Genomic DNA, 10,396 nt, shown 5'->3' with positions numbered 1-10,396 from the left:
AATTTTGTACAATTTATATTTTCTGTTTTCCAGAGAGAGCGAAGAAAAGAAATAAAAGAGAAAAGAAAGGAAGTTGCACTATCACACTTCTCACTCTCCTAGGTTTTCTTTCCTGCTGTCACGCCCTCCACAAATATACAGGAGGTCCTGGGACAGGAGGGACCTTCTTTAGGAACGCAATAGGAGTATGCTTTGAAACACTGAAACTTCTTACGTATTAAATGATTCCCCTGAAGAACCCATGTAAAATCTATTATTAATCCCAACTGACAAAAAAAATCACACATCCCCAAATATTCACCAAGGTCTTTCAAAGTCCAGCGAAGCTCAGGGTAATGAGACAATGAGAAAAATGTCGTGTGCGGAATAGGTTTTATTGCAACATCTGATAAAATTGTTCTTCCCCGAATTAAACTTCACAGAAAGAGGTAGGTCTCGTCCAGGCAGGAGCGCCCGCCACCCGTCGGTCGCTGGGGACGTCGCTGGGGCCACTGCTGCAGGGACGAGGCCGCAGCGGCGGGCCGCAGTGGCGGGCCACAGCGCCCCCTCGCCGCCCGCAAGCACGACTTCGGCCCGCGCCTATCCGGCCTCGCGGCGGCTGGAGGAGCTAGGTCCTGCAGTATCTAGAGAGAGCCTGGGCCCACGGCCGCCGCTGTCCAGGAGAACCCTGGAGTCCGGGCCACATTTCTGGCATTTCTTAGTGCTTAGCCTCGCGGGGAACCCGGCTCCGGGAAACGTAGGCGTTCTTACCACCTTGTTCTAGGTGCAACGGCCATTGTGGGGACAAGAAAACAAAAATGTGACCGTGTTAAACTCCTTTTAAAAAATGCACATACAGAGGTGGGAAGGGCCCACTGTCAATCGGGAAGCGCACATGGCCCACGCAATTGCACTGTCGAAGCAGTTCCTCGGTTTACCTCGTGTGCCAGCCTGTTCTCCACTATTCCAGCTCGGACGGTAACTGGAAAGAAGCAGAAGGCAAAAGCCTGACCCACCCCAGCGCTCCGCAAGCCTGAATGAGCCTTTGCGCCGGTAAGCAACGAGTCCAGGTCCCTGCTCCCCGGGAGCGGCTCTTCCCGCAGTGGCCTGACACGCGGTGCAAGGAAGCTCAGTCCACCCTGACAGGCGGCCGCGCAAGGAGCCACTGCGTTTGGCCTCGACCCTTGCTTCGTGTCTTTTCGATTGATTTTTCAAAAAGAAGGCCAAGCCAACTTTAATCTAAGAAAAGGAAAAGTGACTTTACAAAATCAGGGAGCTTTAAATCGAAACGGAGTTATATATTCCAGTAACAATGCAGACCGTGAGTTTTAATGTCTCTGCGTAGGCATTTTAATTTGCTACAGTCACTACCAATAAAAACGGCATGTAGTGCGATTCGACTGTTTAATAGTGCAAGGTAGACGGTTTTTATTAGTAGCAGGCAGCAGTATGGAAAATTTAGATTTCAGTGGAGGAGTGTAATTGCTGGGGGGGAAATACACTCAGGAAGAGGCTGTCTTTAGAATCAGCAGTGCTGAGCAGAGAGGGAGCAGGCAGTGTTTCTGGATACGCACCCTGGGCAACGGGGAGACCCTCCAAAGCCACGTGCACTTGTCTGGTTAGATACTTAATTGATGTCAAAATCGAGTGTATTCCGAGAGAACTCCCTTGCTCCAAACTGGGAATGTTTTTGTAATAATTCGCTGTTTTCTTTTCTGCCCCTGGCAGAGATCAGTGGGGGGAAAGGGAGGGTGAGGGGCTAAGCCCCAAATGCTAATGAAACCACAGCAGGAACTGGTCTTTAGAAATGGAAATTCTCGAGGCCATTCCTTCTAGGAGATAAAAAAATTAGACCTGATTTTTTTTTTCACTTAAACCATTTAAATGGAAGAGAATCAGAAGACTGCAATCCAATCTGTTGCTGCCTGTGCTCCTCATCCAAGTGTGCGCGACTCATTTACAGCTTCTTTCCGGCCAAATTCCTGCCAGAAAGACCCAAACTGTCATAGATCCCACACCGGCATACTCCACAGGGCAGCTGGGGCCTCTCTCCTGCTCTTTTTCCTTTTTTCTCTGTACAATAATTGATTTAAAATATCGGCCCTGCACTGAATTCGGACGTCCCACTTGGGGTGGGAGCAGTGTTAAACCGCCTTTGCTGGGTCCTTGCAGAGGCCCCAAGTGCGTGGGAAGTGGTGTGTGCGGGAAGGGAGTGGTGGTGGGGAGTGCTGTGCTGGGGTGGTGGTGAAGATTGATGGATAGAGGGGGCAGGGCTGTGGTCTGCAGGAATGGTGGCTGGGGGGAGAAATGCATGCCGGAGTGTGAGGGCTGGTGAAGGACGTAGGGGTTGGTCTCTAGCTGGAGAAGGGGGCTAGTGTAGCTGCCTAGACCGCACCTACCGGGAGTGACATGCCTGCAGGCCAAGGAGCACAATTTGCACCTGGTTCCCTCGGATCCGGCACGATCAAACTCAGCCCGTGTTTTTGAATGTTCCTCGGGAGCTCAGGCTGATGGCTGGAGTCTTTCGATCCTGCATTGCAGCCTCCCCAGCGACCCGGTGGATACACGATAAACGAGGCCGTTAAGAGGGTTGCCGAGCCCACAGGGCTGGGGAAGGGGCCTGGGTGAGGGGGTGGAAGAGGTGTGGGGGAACGAGAGTTGTAGGCCCAGGTTGCCACCTAAGGTGCTCTCACCTTACAGGTTGCACACCCGAGACAGCCTTTGAGGAAGAGGCACCTGTTGGGTGGGTGCCCCACTCAGGCGGACACACACCAAACTCCCCATGGAGCGAGAGTTCCTCTTCCGTGATTCCCGGCCTCCACTTCCGTGGGACCCCGAGGAATGAGGTTTGGGAGATTTTGGGGGTTCCATAGGTACGCATCTCTACCTAGGCCCCGCGAAGTACCCCCCGGAGACCCGAGTTACCTGACCTACCTGCGCTGCGGACTGCTCCAGAGCCACCATTCCTTAGCTTCCCGTCGGGCCGGAGGCGGTCTGTCTGTCCAGCGACAGTCATTCCCCTGAGTGTATTACAGCACAAATCCAAAAAAGAACTCGAGTTTTAAAAGACAAAAACCCTTTTGGGGGTGAAGCACTAGCAACGCATTTTAAAACATTCAAAACCTGGGAAAGTACGAACACCCGTGGGCCCGGGTCTTCATCACGGACTTCGGGGCAGAAGGCTCACCTCAGGGCTCTCCCGGCAGTTCGCAGCCAAGGCGCCCCGAATCCGGGTCCCACGGGGACACGCTGAGTGGCACGGGGCAGGCGACCAGACGCGAGGCCACGCGGGGCGCCTCCCACAGTGAAGCGGAGTAGACCCAGCAAGGTGGAAGTAAGAGCCGAGCACGCCACCCCCAGGATGACTCGGGCTGCCGGTGCCTTCAGACCCCCCATCATCCCGCAAGCTACCGGCAGGGCACTGGGGTCCGGCGCGAAGTCACCTGGGCTGGCTTGCTCCGAGTGCAGAGGGGGGCTCGGACTGTTCCGCCACCTAGCCTGCCAGCCTGGCCGGACTGCAGGAGGCCTCTTTCTAGTCCTCGCGTGCGGAGCCAGGGGGCGGGCCAGTGGCTGCATTGGGACCGAGGGGCCGGGATGGGTGGGGGAGGTGATAAGGTGGCTGGGGCGGGAGTGGGGGGCCCAGCTGGGAGTACAGGCCAGGGGAGGGGGTGCGCGTCCGGCCGCGCGGCTTGGCCCCTTCAGTTGGTGGGGTGGAGGGCCGCGGGGCTAGGGCTGGGAGAGAGGCGGCTGCGCCACAAAAGCCTGCGCGGCCCTCCCTCCTCTTTCCTCCCTGCTCGGCCCCCCTGCCCCTCAGCTCTGCCTTCCCCTCTCCTCCCTTCTCGGCTCCGGGCTCCTCCCCCAGCTGCTGCGGAGCTGCTGGATGGAGAAGAGAAGGCGGAGCCAGGGAGGGGGCGGGCACCCGAATATGCAGATGAGCGCGTGACGGACAGCTCTGCGTTCCAATGTCCCTCGGAAACTCGAGCGCTCCTTCCTCAACTCCTCACTCCCGACTCCAGACTCCCCCAAAACCGACCGCCGGCCTGGCGCGCGGCTGCGCCCACTGGCTCCACGCTGCCGCCGCCACTGCAGCCACTGCCGCCGTCCCACCTCTCCCCCGGCCCGCGGGCCGCGCGGGCTAGTGCGCGGGTCGGCCTGCCTCGGCCCGCTGCCTCTGCGCCCGCCACCGCCCCGCGCCCCGGCCGGGCGTGGATGGAGGGCGCCGCGAGCCCTGCCCGCAGCTCGGCGTGACGCGGGCCCCGCGCCCACCATGTCCTACCCGCAGGGCTACCTGTACCAGGCGCCCGGCTCGCTGGCGCTTTACTCGTGCCCGGCGTACGGCGCTTCGGCACTGGCAGCGCCGCGCAGCGAGGAGCTGGCGCGCTCGGCGTCGGGCTCTGCATTCAGCCCTTACCCTGGCTCGGCGGCCTTCACGGCGCAGGCAGCCACTGGCTTCGGCAGCCCGCTGCAGTACTCGGCGGACGCCGCCGCCGCCGCCGCCGGCTTCCCGTCCTACATGGTAACCGCGCGGGCGGGAAGGGACGCGGGACGCCTGGGCGTGGGCACCCTGACCGGGCTTCAGGCGGAGGGGGCCTGGGGATCCGAGAGCGGGAATCGTGCTGTGGGCTGTGGCTCCGGAGTCGCCGACTCAGGCTACCTCGCCGCTGGCGGGACCAGAGGCCGGGGTGAGAGGCAGGGCGGCCGGCCGGCGACGTTCTTGAGCCCGAGCCGAGACCCGCGCCGCTTCCCTTAGGCTCAGAGGGTAAAATTTTCCAAAGAGCCTGGAAAGTACGACTACCCTGGTATTGGGTTCTGTTGTGGGTTGTCCTTCGTTCAGGTACCAAGGCTTGGCGAGGGGTCCTAAGCAGGTTCGGGACTCGCTTCTGTCCGCTCGCCGTGCGAGGGTCGGCGCCACTGGGACCTCCGGGGAGTCTGCGGGCGCTTAGCAGTTACTTGCGGGGATTGGGAGGGGTCACCGGTTTGGGGAAGGGAGCGAAGCTTAAGCTAGGGCTCTGGGGCCGGGCCCAGCCCGCCTTGGTCTGGTTCTTTATCAATACTGCAAGCTGTGCTTTCGAAAAATGTGTCGGTCGACGTGTGGCCCATCAAGCGCCCTCTCGGTCCCCTGGGCACCGAAAGCAGCTCCTGCTCTCGAGTCCCGGGTCGGCCAATGCGTTTTGGGTCTGCTGCTGGGTCCGGCGGCTGTGTTGGTGGAACGCCTTTCGGGCGATTGAGGCCGTTAGGGGTTGTCGGCACGGCCTGCCCTCGGTGGAATTTCAGGGCAGCGACTGAGTAGCTGGGGCCTTGGTGAAGGCTGCAAATGCCTCGAATTTAAACGTTAAAAGCTGAATTAAAATGCTAATTACCGCGTATTTGAAGAATTCGAAACGGTGACTGGCTTCTGAGTTGCAAATTGGATTTGCGGAGCTTTGCAGCCCTGAATAGCTGAGCGGGGGCGCGGGTGGTTTTTTAACCATGTAAAGGCGGGGTAGGGGGGAGTGGGTGGGGGAGGGAGGGGGAGGCCGCAGCGCTTGAGAATCCAGAGAAATTTAGATATCAAGAAACCATCTTCGGGCCTCTGTGTGCCTGCATGTTTGGGTGCGTCTGTACTCGCGGCCTAGGGATTTTGCAGGCGAAGATATGCCATTTTAGAAAAGTGAAATAGTTCACATTTTTGTGAATAAAGCTGTAGCTGTGTGTGTGTGTGATCAACAGCTGGCCTTAATAATCCGCTGAGTGTCTTCCCCCAACCCCGTTCCGATGCTGTGGGGAGCGCGGCTGCACCGAGGGAGACGCCATGGGAAAGGCGGCCGCTGACTGTCCGAGAGGTTTCCTTCGGGTGGTTGCTTGCCAGGTACCCGGGTACCTCAATCACCAGGCTCTTGTCGGTTCTAGGGCACGCCCTACGACGCGCACACTACTGGGATGACCGGTGCCATCAGCTACCATCCCTACGGCAGCGCGGCCTACCCCTACCAGCTCAACGACCCGGCGTACCGCAAGAACGCCACACGGGATGCCACGGCAACGCTCAAGGCCTGGCTCAACGAGCACCGCAAGAACCCCTACCCCACCAAGGGGGAGAAGATCATGCTGGCCATCATCACCAAGATGACCCTCACGCAGGTCTCCACCTGGTTCGCCAACGCGCGCCGGCGCCTCAAGAAGGAGAACAAGATGACCTGGGCCCCGAGGAACAAAAGTGAGGACGAGGACGAGGAGGAAGGTGACGCGACAAGAAGCAAGGAGAGTCCGGATAAAGCGCAGGAGGGCACAGAGACATCGGCAGAGGACGAAGGTGAGCTGTGAGCAAGGCTTTGGCTGGCTCTAGGTCGCGGGGAGTTTTCTTCCTAGGCGGGGTGCAGACCTGAGGGAGGGGAGGACGCTCTGGGCCCCACAGGCCAGGTTCCAGCCTGGACAGCCTCTGCCTTCCTGGTAGGAGTGGGCCTAGAGACTCCTCGGTGTGCTTCCCGGAATGCCATGCTCCCCCTAGGCTGTGGCAGGCTCTGGGTGGAGGTGAGGGAGGGCCTGGTATACCTCGATGTGGGGCAGAGGGGCCCTGGGTGCCTGCGCTGTTCCACGCGCCAAAGACAGTGCCCGCGCCCCTTCAGGGATCAGCCTGCATGTCGACTCGCTCACTGATCACTCGTGCTCGGCCGAGTCGGATGGGGAGAAGCTACCATGCCGTGCTGGGGACCCCTTGTGCGAATCGGGCTCGGAGTGCAAGGATAAGTATGACGACCTGGAGGATGACGAAGACGAGGAGGAGGAGGGCGAGCGGGACTTGGCGCCATCCAAGGCCGTGACCTCTTCGCCACTCACTGGCGTGGAGGCCCCATTGCTGAGCCCCCAGCCCGATGCTGTGCCCCGTGTTGGCGGCAGTGGCAAGACGCCCCTGGGCAGCCGGACGTCCCCGGGCACGCCTCAGCCCGCCAGCAAACCCAAGCTGTGGTCTTTGGCCGAGATCGCCACTTCGGACCTCAAGCAACCTAGCGTGGGCCCGGGCTGCATGCCACCGGGGCTGCCGGCAGCCGCAGCTCCCTCCTCGAATGGGGCTCCTCCAGGCGGCTCGCCCTATCCTGCGTCCCCGCTTCTCGGCCGCCACCTCTACTACACGTCTCCCTTCTATGGCAACTACACAAACTACGGGAACTTGAACGCAGCACTGCAGGGCCAGGGGCTCCTTCGATACAACGCAGCTGCGGCAGGCCCTGGAGAGGCGCTGCACTCCGCGCCCAAAGCGGCCAGCGACGCGGGCAAGGCAGGCACGCATCCACTCGAGCCCCACTACAGGCCCCCCGGCAGCGGCTACGAGCCCAAGAAAGGTAGGCTGCTGCGGCTTCGGGTCCTCTGGGAGGAACAGCCAGCAGGGCTAGTTAGTCAGCACTCCCAAGAAACCCGGGGAAGGGATCTGGAGACCTGACCCATGGATACGCGGGAGAAATGTTTGTCACTTAAAGGAGAAACGAAAAAAGAGTGAGTGCACCATGCTTTACCTAAAAATTATAAGTGATGGGAATGATGACTCCAAAAAGAGGGGTGGGATGGGCGAGGAGACCCTTGCCTGGCCAGGAGACCCACCGCATTATTATGTGCCCGCTATTTATTTATTTATTATGATCTCCATCCTCTCATGGCAGTTTTAGTTTGGCAAAGACAAACTGCCACAAAATGCAAATTACAGTTTGTCCCCACACTGACTGAGCTTCAGCTTCCTGTGTTTTCTTGTTAATAGAGTCTCTCCTTCTGCCTTTGACTGGAGGGAAACAAAACGTTCCAGTTATTCCCAGAGGCTTTAGTTCTCCAAAATAGAAAACCAGAACCTTTTTCCTTTCTCTCCCTTTCTCTATAATGCCTCTGTTACTCATAATTTGGGCTTGAGCTGGTAAGACCTGTAAAAGGAGCTCATCGGGGTAAGAAGTGTGGCCAAAGTCTGCTTCAGGACAGCCGGGTGGACAGTCGGGCTCCTCGAACTGTTTGCCGGATGCAGGGAGCATTCCTGGGTGTGCGGGCTGGTGGCTGTGCTGCTGTCTGGGAGACAGATGGCTGTGGGGTTGGTTCTGACTAACTGCCCCCTCCCCTGACAGATGCCAGTGAGGGCTGCACCGTGGTTGGTGGGGGCGTCCAGCCCTACCTATAGAAGGGCCGAACACAGCAATGCAAGTAAGTGGGCACCTCGGTGTTTCTGCCCACCCTGGGGGAGCCTTCCTGCACCAATTGCCCTTGTAAACTTGCTTGATGTCTTATTTCTTGCTTTTTGTCCTGGGATCTGAGGACAGCATCGCAGTCTTCTTGGTCTTCTTTCCTTTAAGTGGGAGAGGATTTGATCTCTTTTATAGAGGGTTTTTAAAAATTTTTTCTTCAAGTTCTGCTTTGAAGAATTACTTCTTTAACTGGAATGGAATGAGTATACACACACACACACACACACACACTGTTTTCTCAACCTGGGATTTTGGAATTTGTGTGCAATATGAAGTGTCTCTACTCTGCTAAACACAGAGAACACACTTGCTGTGATGAGTTCGTGTGGCTGAAACTTGGTACCGGAAGCCTTTCTTGCTGGTGCCTGCAGAGTCAGACTGATAGACAAGAAGCACTCACTGTTTAGCAGGCCCATCCCCCGTGACCAGATGGACCAGATAGGACCCTGTAGATCATCTGGCTCATAGTAATATTTCAAAAAAATAGCTGTCTTACAAATAGACAAAGTCACTTCTTACCCATCTAGAAGGTGGGAAAGAGGCTGAAACCTTTTTATAATGCGATGATGTTGGTGGGGAACTGAAGGATTTGGGATGATTTGGTTTTTTCCTTGGTCCACAGGTAGGTGTCACAATTGCTTTGGAAAAAAAAAGTCAGCAGGCCATTCTCTCTTCCCAAGTTAATAAATACACAGATATAAAAAGCCGCTCTCTCACCGGGACCGCATCTCGTGCCACTGTTAAAGAAGGAGCCACAGAGCACTGTCAACCCAGACTAACGGAACAGACTTTTTGTTGGATGTACGTGAATTTGTTGGCATAGTATAGCTTCCCCAATGTATGTGTGACTTTTGAAAACCATCTTTTTTCTCAGGATATCTTGAATTGATCACTTCATTGCCACGGTATATATGCTATAGGTGTGATAGGATTTACTGTAAAATTTATTTGTAAAAGATGTACACAGTAGAAATAAAACGTGATTGAAGAACTTGAGTACTTAAAAAGTGGAAACAAATTTGATATTTATTTTTATAATGATATAAAGCTTCTAGTAATTTATGCAAGTTGTATTGCAATGGAATCTAAACTTTTTGTAAATAAATTCTGCCTGGTTTTTATTTGAACATTGCTGGTTATACAATCTTTGTTGGTTGTTTAACAATAACTCTTTACTAATTTATATCTTAAATTGTAAATAAAAACCGACTAGACTACAGCAATACGGTGTTTGGGGCTCCTTTTTCTTAAAAGACTGGTTTGGGTAGAGAGCCCAGTGAGAGCACTCCCTCCCCCAGGTGACCTGACTTCAAACAGGACTTTTAATGATAATGTGTAAAGTAATCTCCCCTCCTGCTCATTAAAAAAAAGGGAAGATAGAAGAGAAATAAGCAATAAGGGAGATGCTATGACTTTAGATTATATACACATATACTACAAGAAAATTAAAATTTTGTGTCCTACATATGCAAAATTCTTGTTAGTGTAATTTCTTTTTAAATGCAACAAAATAAAATGACCTGACACCACTATGCTTTAGAATCCATTTAACATTTATTTCTGACCCTCGTTTATTGAACCTTCTCAGCAAAGTAAACTGGAAAATTGTGGTAACATGGGTAATCGAGAGTTACACTCCCATCATAAATTCCTGATGGAAATAATTGTTTATGTTAAAGCCTGAATTATCCAAATTAGCATAGATTGTGCAGATTTATCGAGTGACTTCTTAACTCTCCTTTTCATATAACTCACATTAAACACAAGGCAAAACCTGGGAGGAGAGATTTATTTTCCTCTCAGTGGCTCTCACCCTCACCCTGGGGGAAAGAAAAGCTTAAACGCCCTTAGACTATTGCCTCGTTACTGTGTTACTCACTATCTAATTATAGGACAAGTCTAGAATTTGTAGTCAAGTAACGTATTTCCTTTGATTAGTATCATAAAAGCAGGAAACCTGTCACTTTAATTTTCAGCAAAATTATATGGATATCCATATAATATAATTTCAGAAAAGAAATGAACAATCATTTATTTCCTCTGCAAAGATAAATTGAGTGAATATAACTTACGGTTATAAAACAAGAATAATAGCTCCTCAGATTGCCCTTTAATCAATCATACACTTATTTTTCAAGAGGTTCATCTATTTTATCCCGTGATTAATAATGCTGCAGCATGAGCACATTATTGCATCCCAGCGGGGGACGTCCCGGTTG

At 54.3% G+C, this 10,396-nt stretch overlaps 2 protein-coding genes across 2 annotated transcripts; one reads left to right on the top strand and one right to left on the bottom strand.

Annotated features, from left to right (window-relative positions):
* Positions 1-355: 355 nt before the first annotated feature.
* LOC118998664 (uncharacterized) lies at positions 356-3,781 on the bottom strand. Its single transcript, XM_037062967.1, has 4 exons — positions 3,167-3,781; positions 2,914-2,999; positions 2,379-2,599; positions 356-1,961 (listed from the first exon to the last, which is right to left on the bottom strand). The coding sequence occupies exons 1-4, from the start codon at positions 3,553-3,555 to the stop codon at positions 1,914-1,916; spliced, it is 744 nt and encodes a 247-aa protein (XP_036918862.1). The 5' UTR covers positions 3,556-3,781; the 3' UTR covers positions 356-1,913.
* Positions 3,782-3,997: 216 nt separating this feature from the next.
* On the top strand, positions 3,998-9,400 carry IRX2 (iroquois homeobox 2). Its single transcript, XM_037062966.1, has 5 exons — positions 3,998-4,495; positions 5,869-6,271; positions 6,585-7,298; positions 8,061-8,136; positions 8,800-9,400. Exons 1-4 carry the CDS (start codon positions 4,247-4,249, stop codon positions 8,111-8,113), a joined length of 1,419 nt encoding a protein of 472 aa, XP_036918861.1. The 5' UTR covers positions 3,998-4,246; the 3' UTR covers positions 8,114-8,136; positions 8,800-9,400.
* Positions 9,401-10,396: the final 996 nt, after the last annotated feature.

The sequence above is a fragment of the Sturnira hondurensis genome, unplaced genomic scaffold (genome assembly GCF_014824575.4).
Source record: "Sturnira hondurensis isolate 20B ecotype Veracruz unplaced genomic scaffold, ASM1482457v3 Scaffold0014384, whole genome shotgun sequence".
Taxonomy (NCBI): Eukaryota; Metazoa; Chordata; class Mammalia; order Chiroptera; family Phyllostomidae; genus Sturnira; species Sturnira hondurensis.
The sequence above is the reverse complement of the archived record's forward strand: the minus strand, read 5'-3'. Positions and strand labels throughout refer to the sequence as shown.

What these genes read in the sequence shown, in the direction of transcription:
- IRX2 (XM_037062966.1), top strand. Translation starts at nt 4,247, where the DNA reads ATGTCCTACCCGCAGGGCTACCTGTACCAGGCGCCCGGCTCGCTGGCG. An exon ending in CCGGCTTCCCGTCCTACATG is followed by an intron (nt 4,496 to 5,868) that starts GTAACCGCGCGG and finishes TGTCGGTTCTAG; the next exon opens with GGCACGCCCTACGACGCGCA. An exon ending in GACATCGGCAGAGGACGAAG is followed by an intron (nt 6,272 to 6,584) that starts GTGAGCTGTGAG and finishes GCGCCCCTTCAG; the next exon opens with GGATCAGCCTGCATGTCGAC.
- LOC118998664 (XM_037062967.1), bottom strand. Translation starts at nt 3,555, where the DNA reads ATGCAGCCACTGGCCCGCCCCCTGGCTCCGCACGCGAGGACTAGAAAG. An exon ending in ACTGCCGGGAGAGCCCTGAG is followed by an intron (nt 3,000 to 3,166) that starts GTGAGCCTTCTG and finishes TAATACACTCAG; the next exon opens with GGGAATGACTGTCGCTGGAC. An exon ending in CTGCAGGCATGTCACTCCCG is followed by an intron (nt 1,962 to 2,378) that starts GTAGGTGCGGTC and finishes TCTTTCTGGCAG; the next exon opens with GAATTTGGCCGGAAAGAAGC.